The 18,965-nt window shown below is 30.0% G+C and overlaps 1 protein-coding gene across 1 annotated transcript in view; it reads left to right on the top strand.

The window, feature by feature from the left end:
* LOC127281518 (glutamate receptor ionotropic, kainate 1) overlaps positions 1-18,965 on the top strand; it is a 154,142-nt gene that overhangs the window by 131,746 nt on the left and 3,431 nt on the right. Inside the window, exons 17-19 of the mRNA XM_051305243.1 lie at positions 13,677-13,777; positions 14,313-14,526; positions 16,209-16,473. Coding sequence (XP_051161200.1) covers positions 13,677-13,777; positions 14,313-14,526; positions 16,209-16,473 — 580 coding nt within the window. The remainder of the gene's footprint in view (positions 1-13,676; positions 13,778-14,312; positions 14,527-16,208; positions 16,474-18,965) is intronic.

The following is an 18,965-nucleotide window of genomic DNA, read 5'->3' as shown; positions in this document are numbered from 1 at the left end:
AAATTTTTTTTATTTTACAATGAGTCGTTAATTTCTGGATCATATAACAATTCTTCCAATTCTCCTCTTTCGAAGAGAAGGATAAAAGGGGAACCCCTATTGTCATCATGCACCGACCTCGTTAATCAATACTCAAAATAATATTTTACTCGCTTTTAAATCCAACGCTAATTAAAGGGAGATCTGACAAAATAATCACTGGTGCAAAGCCGAATGAGACAAGATAAAAATCTGCAATAAACTCATCAACGCTAAAAAAAACATTTCATTGCAGAGTTTCGTGGCCTACTGAAGTAACGTTTACTACCATGGTAAAGGTTGTTATTGAAACTATCGTTCCTTCCTTGTTGTAATAAATCTTTATAATAGTAAAAGAAATTTTAAATATCAAATAAAATTTGGTATGTAATAATTTATATGATAGAGAGAATCGAAACAATAAAAAAACAGGAATAATTTAAAATGAAATTGAGCTCTTTAATTATAATCAGTTCATCTGCTTTCTCATATGCATAAAAATTTAAATAAGAAGAATAATCTCAAGTTACCGGTATCATAGACTATAGCCTACCTATAGTCTTCGATACAGGTTGATGTTCTTTCTCTCCTCAAATATTGACAGAAATTAGAGATTGCTTTCTGGCATTAATAATGGTAATCAAGAATATCTTCCGGTATTGCGCTAATATCTATCACCCTGAGCAAAATCAGTAATTCAGCACACTGGCTTGCATACATCCAACTCATACTCATTATACAATATTGTAAAATACTTGTACTACTAGTGATCATATATGGAGATGATGCAAGTCAATTCCTTTGAAATCCTTTGACAAGTTAATCTAATAACCCACTTCCTTCAATAAAATGCGATTAGGTAATGCGAGGCGTCGCTCGAAAAACCCACGTGGCTGGTCGGAAATTGAATACCTAATTATAAAATCTTCGGTCCTAGGTGACACAAGGAATAATCTTTGATGCCTACATTATTCTGGAAAATTATATCAATCATAAACTGCACAATAGGACACAGTTGGAAAACGTGGATCCACGATTAAAGCGTATGAGAAAAATGGCCTCGGCCCAATAGTATACAGTGAAGACCCACTTGCGGGTAGAAATTGCGAGTTAAAATTTTGTAAATACGATATTAAAGTGTTGATAGTTCAAGACAAAATCTAGAAGTGTTGTCTCTCATAATTTACTCGGGGATTCCCCCTCTTCCTTGTCACCTCACGATTAGGTCCCATGCCTAATTAGAAATGCAGAAAAGAATCGTCTTTAAAAAAGAGTCTTTTAAAAGCCTATGTGAGACCTGAGTTAATGACTGTCTCCAAATAACTAGGTACTTATACCCGAGTCAGGTTTTCAAACCACCCACAACAGCTACAGAATTTTTTTTTTTTGATTTTTTTATTACTCGGAAAAATATGCAATGACTAGAAAATATAAGACTTTTATAAAAGGGTGTCTTATGAAATGGAGAAGCAGTTAGTTACAGATTTACAATTAGTGATGAAGATCGACTAATTTGCGATCGACAAATCAAAGTGAATCGTCTCATTAAAATAATAATTAAAACAATTGAATTTTATTGTTTCATTTCTTTTTTTCTATGTAAGGAGGCAAAAAAGCAAATAAAATATATCTACTCTATCACTAGTTAGAGTCGTTACCTTCCGATAACAACCTAACAGAAGTAGATATGAGCTCATGGCTTCAATTTTCCTAATTCCATTGTCTTGGTTCCTTCTTTTCATTAGTAATTTCTTTGCAAACTTTTTATAATCCAAAATTTATACAGTTTATTTATAGTAGATAATAAGAATATTCGATGTCATCAATAGGTTAACCTTGCGTCATTCACTATTGTGAAAAGATACTTGATTTAAATATATTCAAAGGACAGGAATCATTCTAAAATCATTTGAAATGAAGAGAAATTATTACAATCTATTAAAGTGAAAATCCCCTTGGTTGCCTTTTACAACACACCATAGCCATAAGGCGAATACCAAGAAAGGTTTAGTGCATTCAATTCTCCTTTTAGTCGTCTTTTACGACACGCAGTAGATAACGGACGCTCTATTCTAGAATTGTTCGAGCCATATGTCTATGTAAATTTGGGTATGCAATATTCGTTGTGATTTCAATGAAATATCTACAAAATTTATATGATGTGAAGTTGCAATTTTTACAAGTCACAAAAATATCTTTTTGTATTTACAAGTTACGTAAGGTTAATTCAGTAAAACAGTAAAAAAAAACCTTTTCTTCTCGAATCGTTTTAATAGCACACGATACTCAACAGAAAATACCACTTCACGACTTGATTGTGAAATACTTTAGATTTAATGCCATTTCTTTCTTTTTTTATGTTAAATCCGATAAAAAATTTCAATGATCCAAAAAAGATTCATGAGCCAAGAAAGTAGATTATTGTACCGATAGATTTATTCTTTCGTATAGAAGCTTGAGTATTAATAGACAAGTTGTTCCTTCTTCATAAAGTGTTCGAGAGTATGTATGACTTTAATAAAATTGACTGAGTCCAACAATTCGATGGCCAATTCAGAATTGATGTAGCAGCTTGGGTGACAAATTGGGAACTGATTCTCCTAGCGCTTGTGACCCTTTTTATACCGGATTTTCACAAAGGGGAAAAAAATTCTCAAGTGTGGGTTGCATCTTTTCCACCCTCTCAAAAAAGAGTGACCACCTGAACGTTGTAAATTAGGGTGACTTTCCTTTCGAAGTGACCAGAAATCGTGGTGATAAGTGAATATTAAAGGTAACTGTTTCAAAAGAACAAAGTAGTCTATTTATACAAAACCGATTTTAAAATTTTTATTATCTAAATTCAAAGAAAATCTTACCGCTGGTATGAATATACTATCTCATTATAATGACGCAAGAGAAAACGAAAGATGATTCATGAGAGCAAAAATTTATTCTACCTCATTTGGTATTTTTTGGAAATACAGAATTTGTTAGAAAAATCAGTGTACCGTATTATTGATTTTATAAAATAGTGTCCTGACTATTGTATTAGTAAAAAATAAACTTGTTACAATAATGCAACTGCAATATTAAATTGAAATATAACGAAACGTTACGGTGACATGATATACAGTTAAAAAAATTTCTAATAATTATAACGTTGAATTTAATTTATTATTGATTTTTATTTTAAATTATTATTTATTATTATATTTTCAAGACAATCAACGGTATCTACACTTTTAATTATTAATTTTACGAAGATGCCAAGTTATTTTATGAAAAATAACTAAACCTAAAAAAATAGTTAAATAACCCGACAAGTAAATTTTATAATTCTAATAAATTAGGAAAAACTAAAAGCAGCTTAGGAATTCCATTGTTACTTTACAGCAACAATATACCGCGGAGAGGGGGGATAAGGATAAACACCATTAATTAGACAAAATTTATAACAATAACACTATTTATGAATAGTCACTTCTTTTCTACATTTATGAAAGTGGCAGAAGGCTGATTAACAAGATTCTATTTATTTATTAATTTATTCATTTTTAAATAATAATGAGATCTACTCGGAAGGAAACGACTCATAATAAATTTATTTTGGGACTCACCGTACATTTGACGATGACGGCTCGTCTCATTTTTATAACTAAAAATTTTAAGTATTTTACACGAAAAAGAATAGAACACAACTTGACTCTACAAACATTAGGATGAGAATGAGAGTAAAACGGCTGATGAGTCAAACTCGAAAGCGTCGCTAAACAGCGGCACCTCATCTTGGTGTCATTGAGATCAATTAATATTCAATAATATAATACCCCCGACCGATAATATATACGCAGTCGTCGGTAACGCAGATCCCTACACTACCCGATGTTTAATTGATTGATGCGAGAAATCCATAGGAAATTGACTGCCAGTAATGATTTGACAGATCGTCAAGAAAACAGCAATTTCGGCTTCCTGGTGTTCTTGAATATTCGGGACTCTCATCCAAATATATACACCAGGAAGCTCTTCCCTTGATGACTTCTAATTTCAATAATAGATAGTGATATCCTCAACGTCTTTGTAATCCGGCGAGAATCTTCAATGCCTCGCGAGAGTTTTTATAAGAGAACGAAAGGACAAATCAGAATCGAATTTATTTATTACAACTCGACTATTAATCTGACGACTTTGGCAAGTTGGTTTGTTAATACTTGAATTTATTATTTAAACAAAATGAAGTGAGTATCAAAAGAAAACAATTTTTATAATTTATAATATTTTACGGCCATTATGGCTGGATTCCCACCCTGTTGCTAATTTACACAATATATTTTTTTAAGTCATTTGTAGGCGACAAAATGCCGCGATACATAATACATGTGATGTCAAGAATGTTGAATGGTTTGATAATTTAATTAATTTATGTAATAAAATAAACTCAGGTATTTCGTAAACATATATTTTTCAACTAACCATAAAAAGTTGCATAGCGTCACAAGAAATTGAACTTTATATATACTTCTTAAATTACAAACAGTGCCATCTGTCGAGTGCTAAATTTCTCTCCTGAATTCAGAAAAAAAATCGTGACTTGACTACGACATTGAAAAATTACGACAATCGTAAATCATAAATTTTCAAATAAAATTAGAATATTTGAAAAAAAAATTCTGAAAAACATAAGTATTAATGCAATGAACGTAAAAAATGTAAAAGGGAGAACTTCAGATTTTTACTGTTTTAAAAAACTTAAATTTAGAACAAAATAAGTTTAAAAATTCTAATTTTAATTTTGTGGCACATTGGTTAAAATTACAGTTACAATTGAATATATATGTTTGTTATCTATCGAACACACTGAGTATTATGTGAATTTCGTTTTCCTCATACTCATACTAGTACACGTTTCTCATTTCCTTTACCCTTTTCATCTATTCTTTGGCATAACCTTTCTTCCCTAAAATTCTCATCACATTTCCTTGACAAAATTTTTCTTCATCTTTTTTTTTTAACATTTTCCCGTTGCTCTCTTATTCAACTATATATTTCATACACTCTACTTATTTACTTCCTTTTCTTAATATTCAACTTTAAATATAGAAATGTATATTGTTATTTAATTTTTTTAAAAAATGTAGTATTGTATAACTCAAAGCGCACACAATAAGATTTTTAATTTTATTTATTAATATAATTCGTTCTCTTCTATAACGTATATTTTCTCGTCTATTCTTATTTTCTTTCATTTCTACATTTTTATTAAAAATCTTCTCGTTATTTGTTTATAAATTTTCTTGGCAGTATATTTTATTTTTTTTATACTAATACATTCTCTTTTATCTGCTTTTTTTGATTATTATGTTAGTATTTTTAGTTTTATTTCATAAATGTAGTAAATTATATTTTTAATTTACTATTAAATTACAGTTGCTATGAATCTTTTTTTTATTTCCTTCACTTCATTATTATATTTTTTATTTGTAACAAAACTCAAAGGCTTTTGTAACAAATTATAAATTAACAAAAGCTTCAAGTATTTACACAAAAGATTTTTATGACTCTGAATCAGAATTTAATATCAGAATGTAAAACTTTTAAATATTCATGTTCATCGCATAAAAATAATAATCAGTGACCCTTGATATAGTCTTTTGGTACTTGAACTCACTAAAAGTTATTTCATTCTAACCGAGTAAGTTTCCAAGTCGTTGCCATTGTCATGCGAAGTAGATGTTATGTTCGTAGAGAGATGTTTTACTCATTAACACTATATACATATAATGCGGGAGAAGAGACTCACTAGTCTTGTCTCATTTCATCTTGCTGAAGATAGGCACGAGAACGATATCATCACCACACCAGGTAGCGGAACTTTCACCCTCTTCCGGTTTCTCGGACGCTACCTACATCACTACATCCTGGAATTATGCAAATTCCAACGTCCTGACTCCTTATCTGCATCCTTCCGGATAAAACTCCCCGCTTCAAGTAGATTTTAATTCCTTATGTCCAACACATTATTATTATTATTGTTACTATAGAACTGCAGTCTTAAAACCAAATTTTTTTTTTTTGATTAATGTAACGAACGCATAGAAAAGAAATTATTCCTTCTTTATTAAATTCAAATGACAAAACTAGGTGATATGGAATTTGATGAACTGCTAAATACTTAAACGATTTTTTTTATCAAGACAATTTTTGGCTATAGCTCTGATCCGTTTGACGTGGAACGTCCCATATATTTAATGCATCTTTAGCACTAAATCACCAATTAAAGCACATCTAATTGCGACTTAATAAAATCAATTCATAGCCAGTCATAATTCGCAGTTTTCGAGACAACAACTTAGTATAACGTTGCGAGTAATTTCTTAATTTTCCATTCTGTTGTGAGTTTCCGGTAAAAGAGATAATCTCTGCCTCCGAGTGTAAAGATTCCACTTCAAACGCAAATATTTAAAAAAATCATGTAAATTTAAAAAGTTAAAATAATCAAAATTCTGTCCGTCACTTTGAGACGTTATAATCAATAGAAATTCAATTTATATTCAAATCAAACGATTTTAATCGATATTTAGTGTAAGTTACAATTTTTTGCCCATCTCAACCAAGGAAAAATCAAATTGCAACTCTTTCCGGATGAGGTAGAAGTCCCAGGTATAACCTGCACGTGACACCCAAATTTCCGTCCCGTGGGATATCCCTAAAATATCTTAGAGATAAAAATATAATGCTGTGAGGGATTTTTTATATGAGATAGGAAGAAAAGAATCTTTCAGAGCAGACAGCAACAAACTGACATTTCAGACTTTGATGAACCATTGTAGGACTTAATAATAAAATAATATATATATATATAATATAATATAATATAAATGTCAAATGACGCAATAGTGCTCTTGGGCGTCTATTCTTTTTTCAACAACTTCAAGTATATTAATTTCGTGAACAACTATAGCAAATAAATACAGTGTTTCTTTTGCGTAGTGCTTTGTTTTTCTAAAACAATTTTACATATTCTATACCTAATCAAAAATTTTTCTAAAGGTATAAAAATTGGTATTTAATAACCTGGCGCAACTTCAGGTAGGAGCGACAATTTCACGTTATGCGCTGAGAAATGCATTGTTTCATCAAAATCGTGCAGTATATTTATTTAAATAACAATTTTATTTAAGAAAATAATTTCAAAATAAATATGTGGCTTTTTTTTGGAAATTATAGGTTTTTAATGGTGTTACGTCACGGCATGGAAATAAAAGTTAAAAGAAAAAGTAAAAGTTCGTCACCAAAATATCTAATTGATTTCGCAACATATAAATAATTTATTATAAAGAATAAAAAAATAATTAAAGAAAAATTAAGAATTTAACCTCAAAATTTAGACAATTAAATTTATATCCTTTATTATATATTGTATTCTATTCTTCGAGCGGCTAAAAAATAGAATTTGTGGGATCTTGTTACTTATAAAGAGTTGAAACTTACCTTATTATTGTTATTAGAGGAAGAAATAATAAAATAGAAGGAAAGAGAAAATAGGTTAGGTTGAATTAAAATTGTTTGTTTATTTACCAAACTTACGCACACAATGAGATTTCTCGACGAAACGCAATTAATACACAAAATTCACATATAAGAACAATTAAGAATTTCATTGATACCTACAAAATCTATATACCAGAAGGGTAAAATTATAAAATTAATAAGGTTAAAAAGAATACAAGTTGACAAGATAAAATTTCAATGAATATAAAAGTTAACGTAAAACGGTATATTCACGAAACGGAGATTAGATTCTATCCTAAACCAAATATTAATTCCGAGGATTTATACGGTTATAGTAAGTCACTGAGATTTGGACATGCTACAAATCTTAAGTTCGAACCTTTAACAAATAGGAATTATACAGTGATAAGAGAGCGCATTTTCAGTCCAAATCTCGTTGAAAATCCTAAGGTCGAACCTCAAGGAATTATTGGTTCAGGAAGGGAACCAATTCCGAATTTCGCAAACAGGGACCGAAAAGAGACTGATTAAAAGAAGTTGGACGACGCTCCGGGTAACCGCGTCGTTCATTCCCACTCTCAAGAAAACTTGCAAAAAGTTAAAGGTGGAGGGAAAATTTTGGAAAAAGGAGAAAATTAAGGTTTCTGATTTGCTGAAAACAACATAAAAATCACGCCCTAAAAATAGAAATTGAGTATTAAAAACCCTTAGGGTCCACGTGGACCAGGTACACGCTGAGGTGGAGGTGCAATAAAACATTTGGCCAACAAATATTAACGCTATGTGCGGAGTTGGGCCCCTTGCTCTTTTATCTAATTGTAATTTTATTGCAAGGCTTAACTCGCACACTTTTAAGGAATTGTCATTTCTGAGAATGCAAGATCCTTTTTTTGCATTTGTTCATTTTAGATGTTTTATTTATTGAGATCTTAAAATTTAGGAATTAAGATCCTTATGTGTATCAATACTCTTCTAGTTTAGGCGTTTTCTCTATTGAAACAGCTTTATGGTATTTTTTTATTAAAAAGGATTTTGCGTGTTTCCTGAAAATGTGAACGGAAAAACCCAGGAACCAGATTGTCGAACATTTATTCTTTATGTTTGAATAATAAATTAAAATGTTGAAATTCTAAAGATGTGTAAAAATTGTATAAAAGAATAAATTGAGTAAAAATGATATTAATATAAAATAAGCAGAAATAATAAAATATAATATTCATTCATACAACATTCTATTACACGGGGAAACATTCTTACATACACAACAATACATAATTAAAATATAATAACATCTTAAATTAGGACATTCTGCATCCCTCATCCTAAGACAATTTTCAAAAAGAAAAGTGTGAGGTTTTGACATACCAGGACGTCACAATGGGAAAAGCATTTACTTTTATTTGTTGCAATAATTAAATTTACATAGTTTAGACTATTCTGCGTGGGTAACGCATATCCCTGAGATGTCATTAATATCCCAAGGATGTCCTTAGAATATCTCGTTGGGATATGTCTAGAATATCCCAAGAATATCCTTTTATACTGTGGGTTATTGTTTTATATTTATTGAAAACTAAAATATTTAACAATTCTTATTTATCAAAATCCAAAGCATCACATATGAGTAAAACACGAAAATTATATCCCTCCAATTGTAGAAAGACTATATCTCGTTAAGTTGAAAGTTTAAACTCAAATACAACAAGCAAGAAGCTAACGTGCAACAATATGTGCTGAGCATAGAGATGTTACTTGAGTTTTCCTTATAACCATATATAGATGGTTTACTACACAAGATTCTTACACAGCTTCTGAACTCTGTTAGCTCTCGAAAGTAAGGCTGGAGAAAAATATCTAAGTTTTGATAAAGTCACAGAGTTACTTCCACCTATGAATACATAGTAGGGACTTCTAGCACAGATGTGGTGTGTTACATGCAAGCAAAGTAATGCAAGACTTGTAACGATATTTTTATACAATATTAAGTTGAAATGTTTTTTTTATAGAAATGGAGAAACAAAACATTTAACACCTTTTATTTTTCATGTTCAACATTACACTAAATTAAATCCATCAATGTTAAAAAAATCATATCGATAATCAGTATAACAGCTAGTCTTATAAAAAAAGTACCTAAAATAATTTAACTATCATTGTTTGAATTAATATTTTTTTTTTAGAAACTGTCGTTTAGATAAATCATTATATTATTTTGGACTATTTTAACATTTACAATATTTAAGAATTAATTTTAAATACTTGAAAAGAATACATACAATTTTTACTTTTTTTGTTGTTGCTACAAAAAATAAAAGTAAAAGAAAAATTTAATTGAAAAACTTGACTCTCCAACGATTGAAACGATTCAATTCAGACAGTAACTTACACAGTTCAAAAAAAGGGAAAAAAAGCAAATAAAAAAAAATCTATTTGTGTAGGAGTGAGAAGGGGTAAGAAAACTTCCCCGCGACGACGAACTCACGGTTCGCTGATGGCGGTCGTTGGATATTGCGCGCACGATTTCCCCGTCTTGGTTCGAATGTTCTTTTTGCATTTAACCATCCTCCGGCTTTTCCTATGCCAAAGTTTTCCGTTCGTACAAAAGAACCCTACAGGCAGTACTACCTTTCTCGCATTTCCTTTTATCAAGAGAACTAAACACTAGAAAGTCAAAAACAAATGATAATTGAAAATAACACTGGCAATAAAGGCAAATATTATGTTATCATTAAACGATTGGAATAAACTTTTATGGGTATCAGAAGCGTGCAAATAAATGCTAAAGATATCAACTTCGGAAATATTTTTTTTTATACTAAAATTAATGTTTCTCTAATACTGATCGTGTATAAAATAAAATTTTTATAAACAGATATTGGGTACAATATATTTTCCAAATAGTTCATACAATGTGTGACGTTGTGCAATTTATAATTTTACAAATCACTAAAGAACTCACAATTTTTACAGTTTTTTAATTTTCATTAATGATTTAAAAAGTTATTTTTATTTCTTAATGAATTACTTTATATCCAATCTCAAATTAAATTTTACCGACCATTTATTGGATGGTCGGTAAAATAACTTGAATGTTCAGTCGGTAAATCAGATTAAGATGTGAAAAATTTCATTTTTAATTATAAAAAGGATAAATCAAAGTCGACAAAATACATTGAAGTCAGCGCCATCTATTGGGTGAACGGTAAACAAACTTTAATGTACAGTGGGTAAAACAGATTGAGAATAATTTTATTTTTAATAAATAAGGTTCCTACATTACCGGCTGCAGGTACTTAGCCGAAAAAGGACTGGCGCCCAAAACAATTAGTTTATTCGAGTTTTTCATTTAACCTTATTTTTAATTTCAATTAATTTATTACAATAAATATTAAATAAATTCGCCTTCAGTGCTTTTGTTATCTAAAGCTTGTAAAACATGAAATAAAAAAACATTATTTAATCGTTGTTATTGTTTTGACAGCTAGTTAACAAACATCAACAGATGTAAAAAAAAGTATCGCTTACATTTATTTATAGTTAAATATTTTTCCGTTCATTTTTTTTTCAATGAAATATTTGTTCGTTTCGTTTGAAAATGAAAATTCCTATGGTAGGTCTGGTTCTAGCTTTTTTTATTTTTCGAAATCAATAATTTTTCAATTAATACTCCAGGGCTATTCAACAAAATTTATTTGTACTTTTGAATCTTCTCGCTCTTCATAGCGGTATTTGTCCCCGTTAAATAAATGTAAGCAATACATTTTTGACTTCTGTTGATGTTCATTAACAAGTCCTTAAAAGAATAACGACGATCAAATAAGGTATTTTTTTTATGTTTTATGTAGATGTTGTAAACGTAACTGACAAACACTACACAGCTATAGAACTGTAAGCACTCTTATTTGGTGTTATACACTGTTACAAATTTTATTACAACAAATAGTTAATAATAATTTTAACAATTATTTTTATTCGAACTTACAAATTTATTCAATTTTCTTGTCACTCCACATTCATAACCCGAATCTCATTTAAATAGTCTATTAATTTCTTTTAAAATATAATACAAATATAGCTACACAGAACTATCATCAATAATCAAATAAATTTCTTTCTTACGTAAAAATTATTATAAAAAATAGATTCATCTAAAAATCAGTATCGTCAAATGTATTTAGGTAATAAGTTATTTTTGTGTGTGTCAAAGGACCGTAAACGCAATTAATATCAATTAATTATTTGTACAAGACAAACACAAATACATTGTTTCTCACTGACCGTCATATAATTGGTTATATATTATGCTTATCGAAAGAAGACAACGTCAGCATACAGAATTCGTATGAGAGAACTTCTTCGTCCAACTGATTGAAGGCATAAGAATGTAGATATGAAATTTATAAATTTTACAATCAAGATGATGACGAAGATCCAACTAGTCATCTAGATTCCTTCTTATTTTTTTTTAAACGTGAGATTTGAGAAAAATAATAAGATAGACAAAATACATTTAATTATGTATTAACGACGACCACACGAGGTGCTGTGCCAATTATACACCAACCGCTATAACACATAATCACATATCACACAATATCATCACAAATTAGACCATATAATCATTATAAAACGGAACTTACTTCTATTGGACATGGTGATTATTTACTTGGTCGATGTTGACCAGCCTTCGAAATCTTTTTCTTTGCACAACAGCATGTGCCCGGGTCTCTTGACCACACTAATTTTCAATTTTGCCTTTTCGTCTATCCAATCGCTTGCTCCCTACCTACTCTCTCCCCACTACTCAATAATTTATTTTTCGACGATACATTCAAACATTCATACCTCATAACGCATACCAATTAACAACTATTTTCATTCACGATCATATAAGTCACTAAAAACTCTCGCTAGCTCCCGGACTATTCCCTTCTATTTTCTCTGCCCTTCTTTCTGTTTGCGTTTAGCTGAATTTTCTAATATTACTACCACACCTTTCCTGTTTATGATTGGCGCCGTCATCTACTGTTTACTGACAAACTCAGGAACTTAATACTGAAGCGGTAAACTTTGTTTGACTCTACGAACCCCTGGGTGATGCTACCGGATAGTCTTCGAGTAAACACTTTTCGTGTCCTTCTATAATTGGCCATAGAGTGGGGTCTAATTAAGATTATGTCGGGTTGAAACGCTGATTCGAGGGAATTATTGCGAAGGAAAATTAATTGATCTTCGCACCTCGTCGACGCGACAGTGTTTCAACAGCGGCTACGCTGTCGCGTGCCTGGCCAGAACACGGAAAGTGTGGCCGTTTTTACATAAATATTTTAAATACTATGAGAAATCTATTCGGGACCTTTGGGACAATCTAAACTCCGGACAATGATATCCGCTAAATCGGTGGCGTCACCTACGGATCCCCACGTAAGAGCGGTGTGAGCTGAGCGCTTAGTTCGATTCCGGAAATTATCAAGGAAATCGTCAAGGTTCCCCATATTTCGACCTTGTTTTGATGAGTATTTATTTTATGATTTTTCTACATAATTACTTATTATTGATTTGATGTATGACATTGAGAGCGATAGATAATCGTAGAGCGAGAGTGCGATCACTATTTAACTTTTATTAAATTATTATTATTATATTTGAAGTCTTGTTGTATAACATATTCTCTCAATTTATTTTGATTATGTTTAATGTGCGTATTATGTATATATATGAATTTTATATTTTCCACTGTGAATTACCTGCGCAGGGTTTAGTTTATTTTCGAAGTGAGTGTTATTTAAATTATAATATATGAAAATTTTGACTATCAATAAATAAACGGATTTATTATTATTTTCTTTATCTTTGATCAACATTCGTTTCTCTTCGCTTGGATTAACTTCATGTTGTCGATTTATTTAGTATTTTTCTTGTTTAATATTCTTAATAATTTTAAGATTTCTGTATGTCGCGATTTATGAGTTTTAGAAAAACAAAATCGTTACAATACGCTGAGGAAGAAACTCCTAATTCAAATAAAATTATTTTTATTTGCAGATGCCCTTAATTCTTTTTCATATTCCTTAACTGGCTGTTATTCTAACAATTCATTAATTTTCAATTGGATTTAAAAATTAAATCAAATACTAAAATAAAGTGTTTTTGATTTGTTACAGGAGGTGTTTTTGTTGTTTTACTATGTGGTTTAGCACTAGCTATTCTCGTAGCAATTCTTGAATTCTGTTGGAATTCAAAGAAGAATGCTCAGTCAGATCGTGTAAGTAATTAAAATTTATTTACATATGTATACTATTGCATGTATGGTGGACGATAATTATGAATTTAGTAAGAATAATTATTACAAAACAAAAGGAAATAGACTCCTAAAAAGTTTCTGGTAGATCAACTGTATATATTTTTACTCCCTCTGATGTTAATGGTCATACATAAGAAACAGATAGAAAAAAAAATTAATAAATACCGTTTTTTTTATTATTTATTCTGATTGATAAAAAAAATCATCTTTTAAGAAAGAGGAGTAAAATTAGAATACCAAAAGTATATATCAGAATCTATTTGCATGAAATTCAAGTGTATACGTAGTAAATGTACAGATATACGGACACACATACATTGATATTGTATTGCTTTTGTGTAACGCTCTCTAATTACAACGATAATTACGGATTATATTCAATTTAACTACGACCTTATCACATATATATAGGATCTGATAACCCCTTTCTCTCTCTCTTGTAAATCGAGTAACATTAATTACTAGACAGTATTATAGTGTTTAATATTTGAAACAGTCTCTGTGCGCTGAGATGGCTTCAGAATTGCGTTTCGCAATACGTTGTGGTCCTCGTCAAAGACCAACTGCAAAATCATGTTCTACCACAGCAACAGAGATCTTATCATGCAGTCGTTGCAGTCCACATTCCTCAATGCAGAGAAGTCGTTATTATTCTGGAAGTCAAGAAGAAACGACATATGTACCGAGCATCGATATCCCGCGATTAAATGGTGTAAGTCCAGTCCCTCAAGATAGAGTTTAGATATCAGTATAATAGCAATATATTTAAAATATATATTAACTCCAAGAGGATATTTCAATAAATAAGTTTTTTAAAATTTTAACTTGGTAACGGAGAAAAGTAAAAAAAAACAAATACTGGAAAATTAAGACTTACACAATGATTAAAATATTATCGTTACATATCACTATTTTTTCTTCTACTGTTCTTTTAATTAATTTGTTTTTAAAATATCTGAAAAACAAAATTCCATTTTAGTATTTATCAAGTACAGGTAGAGTACTAAACTTCCTGTAAAATAATTTCCCTCTAACTCAAACACAAAAATGCTTTTGGTACGTTCAAAGTTCTTGCTATGTAACACAGTGCTACGTTTCATAGTCAACTGATATCTCATGTTAAAGAGATGACTAACGTTCCAAAATTGAGTGGATCGACAGTATCATGACACTTTAGGTCAACAATGTGCTCAGGTTCATGTAACGGAATTTCCAGATTAAAATTGAAACTGTACCAACTGCTTTTGTCATCCTTATCAATACTAACTCACTGAAAGATCATTGAAAAACTCTCAATATGCATTCAGTTATCTTTTAGAAGGTTAGTTTTTATTTTAAATTTTTTTGTCCTCTTATAATCCTGAAGAAATTCTTAATCGAAAAGAGAAAACAATTAAAAGACCAATAGAAGAAAAAATGTTGTTTCTTAATGATTTCAATTTTTTGCTAATATGTAAGTACACTGAAAATGTTGCTGAAAATGTTTCGCATATATGTATATTGTCCTTTGATTGTTTAAAAAAAAGTGTTCTGCACGATCTTTGTAATGAAACAATATATAAATTTTATTTTATTAAACATTGCACGATATATCAATAAGAATTAATTGGAATATAATTTAAATAATTGTTTATCCCACTGAAGAGAAACTAAAAATAATTTCTATTTTATTTGGTTTACTGATAATTTTTATTCGCTTCTGGTGTGTATTAAACTATTTTTTTAATATTATACAATAATTTATTTATGTATATTTTACTTCCAATACGCAATTTTTCTATATTCTATTGTTTCCCCTTTTGATTGACAGAAAAGGGAAAATAATTCATGCAACTGTCACTGTTCGACTAATAGATACAACTACAACAGAATGCACCACTCAGTGTGTATATTCACATTTTTAGACTGCATTTAAAAAAAATTAATTTCTAGATATTTAAGATATGATTCATCTATTCACAGCATGAAAATAATTTTTAATAGAAGATTTAGAAAATCAATTATTTAATTGTAGAATATTATAAAAATATAAAAAAAATTTAATTGAATATTATTTAATACTTCAGACAATAATACGTGAATTAGCAGCAACTAAAGTTAATAAAACTTTCACACAAGTGTAGATCTAAAGAACTCTCCAAGGCAATTTTCAACTCTGTTAATTAAAACTACATGAAAGTGGAAATACTATCTTCCTTGTAAATTCTTTTCATTACCTTTTTTCTTAAAAAAAAAGAACTTGAACCTATCTACAAAGCTTACCTTAAAAGAAGCTTAAAGAAATAAAAGAACCTGGAATTATGAATACAAAAAGAAATTATTTTTTAATTATTAGTAAATTAAAAAAAAATGATAAGAAACTACAAGGAAACTAATAAAAAGATATTTATAGCGGGAAACTGGTGCACTAGCGATGACGGAGATGAAGAAATCATTGAGCTTCGATCAAGTGACGGCAGATCATGCAGGGAACACCTAGCACAGGCTTCATCATCAACCTCATCAACAGCGCCATCAGCCATGCAGAAACACTCCCACGCACACACGTCATGTGCACTGCCACTCACATTCCCACAATCACGGTCACAGTCATACGCACAAACATCAACTTCCACTGAGGCAGAGACGGGGCTCTTCAGGCACCGCTTTGGGTCAAGGTAATTGGAAAAAGAAATTAATTTTTAACAGTACGTAAGATGATATTTCCGAGCTTTGTACAGAATTTTTTGTTCTGAGCCAGCTCGGTATTATAATGACAAATAAATTGCACTTGCTAATTGAAAACTTATTTAGTATATCCGTCTTCGCAGAAACAATATTATTTATTCAAAATCATGGATACTTTTGACATCCAAAAAGAATTTAAAATAAAATTAAATGTGTGACAAAATGCATCACTAAAAAATGTGCATGCAGGGGAAAAGGATATTTGTGCATTTCTAGGTGTCACAATTCTTTAAGTTGTACAAATAAGTAATTGAACATTTATCACAATAATGCATGTACAGACCTCGTATTGTAGGTGTGTTTAAAATTTTATCAAGATATTTTTCTAAAATGTAACTTCAGCGAATTTTGTACTTAGTATAAAATGCGGGATATTTCTGTTTTTATAGAGTACATATTGACAATAAAAAAAATTATTTTCATTTAAATTAGGGTTAATTTAATTTGTTTATTAAACATTTTTGTCTAGAAAATTCTAATACTTAAATATATATATACTACTCACAAACCAACAACCAAAATCCAAAAACCATTAAATTCAGGGTAGATTCCGTTGAAACAAATTCGCAACAGAGAACGACTTTTGAGACACGACATAAAACAGAAACCACATTTAACCACGATGCAACTCTCTAACTGAAACTGAAAGGAATGATTCAAGTATATTTACTGTTGATAATTAATTATTTAGTTACAGAATCAAATCTTTATTACAATTTTGAGAGTTACACTCGTATATCAAACCAAAGAATTATATTGCAGCCTGTTGGTAATTTAGTGAAATTTCAAATTGTGGGTTTCCTTTTATTTTTCATAATTTTGGGAGGGTTGCTTTTGTATTATTATTTTTAATTCATATTCATTATTTCTTTAAAATCACCAGAATGGCACTTGTTATTGGTGGCTTCGTGAGGATCACTGAATATTTTTGAATAGTGTTGCGTGGATCAAAACGAGCGATGATTTTCCAAAACTTTTTTTTTATAACAAATATGCTATCTGCCTTAATTTGCATCATTATTGACATTTCTTTACATTTTTCTTAAAGATAAATAAAAATTCCTGAGTTCATTTTCATTAGTAAATATATATATAAACTTAAAATCATTACAACAAAAATGTAATCGCTATTTGTATATAATTTTTTGAATTATTATTTTCATACTTCTCCATTTTCGTTACAATTATTTTCGGGTTTATCCTTAATTGGAATTTAGATATTAGAATAAGGAATTGGGAATAATAATGCTTTCGCTTTGCTGAACTGAATTCAAAGCTAGGCTAACGAAGGTAAAAGATAGTTTTATACCCTTAGGCTCTCTCATAATACATACATTGTATGCTTATTGAATACTGAATTCAGAAAACATTCTAGAAATGATGTACCAACAATAGTTAAATAAACATCCATTCAATGGATGATCAGACCTACCATCTAAAATTTAATATGTTGTAGATTATATTACAAGGCAACACAACGCGGTTAATAATTATTTTTGATTTGCAATTGTTAAATTAGATTTTAGATTTATAAAAATTTATTAAATTAAAAATATCAAAAACTGTCGATATTGAAAAAAATCTGTAGAAGAGACCAAAATTATTATTCTTAAAAATATGGTATTCAGATGGTTTATTAAATGAAATAAACATAATCATTTTGCTAATATAATGTGTAATACAATATCCATATCATAAAGAAGAATGAAGTTTCGAAGATATAATATGAACATTTAATAAATAATTTTGTGGAAATGATGCAAAATCAACTCTTTGCAAAATAAGACAATTAAATCTCATTGAATTTCATTAAAAACTGTTAAAAACTTTAAAAAGTTCCGAGTTTATGTGGGGTTATGACAGTTTTTGTTCTGGTCGACCCACTAAAAACCAGACTTCGTTTGGACAAATCCCCACACTACGATACTGCCGTCAAAGCTTTAAAATTCTTGGTATCTAGCTTTAGCAACCCTTGCCATTGACGATCTTTCTGGCTAATTTATTCTTTCTTCAAGAGTGAGTCTTTGTAAACTCTTTAAGAGCCGTCCTGAAGACTCCGCATTTTCTGCTGCCGGCGATATAGATAATGTTCACCTTATCAACATACTTTTCTCTACATAAAAAGCAACTTGGGCGTCTACTACAGTTTGAAAACTTATGATCGACTTCACTGAATTGAGGCACGCCGTCGATCAGTCCGCTGCCTTACAAACCCTTTCTATGTGACCTTACGCCAGGCACCGGTGACACTAAATAGTTAAAGCGGGGTTTATTTATTTATTAAGTCTACTTTCATTTTGAACCTTTAACGAAAATGTAATTTACCTATTCAGTCAAGTTTCGCCTTAAACATTTGCACACATGCGGACATTTTAAGATTTAAACCATCTTTTCTGAACGCGGAGATGGAACTTTCCAAAGG

Source organism: Leptopilina boulardi, unplaced genomic scaffold, assembly GCF_019393585.1.
Source record: "Leptopilina boulardi isolate dan_hultmark-lab unplaced genomic scaffold, ZJU_Lbou_2.1 LbouV2_273, whole genome shotgun sequence".
NCBI classification, from domain to species: domain Eukaryota; kingdom Metazoa; phylum Arthropoda; class Insecta; order Hymenoptera; family Figitidae; genus Leptopilina; species Leptopilina boulardi.
This window is presented reverse-complemented; position numbering and strand designations above follow the sequence as displayed.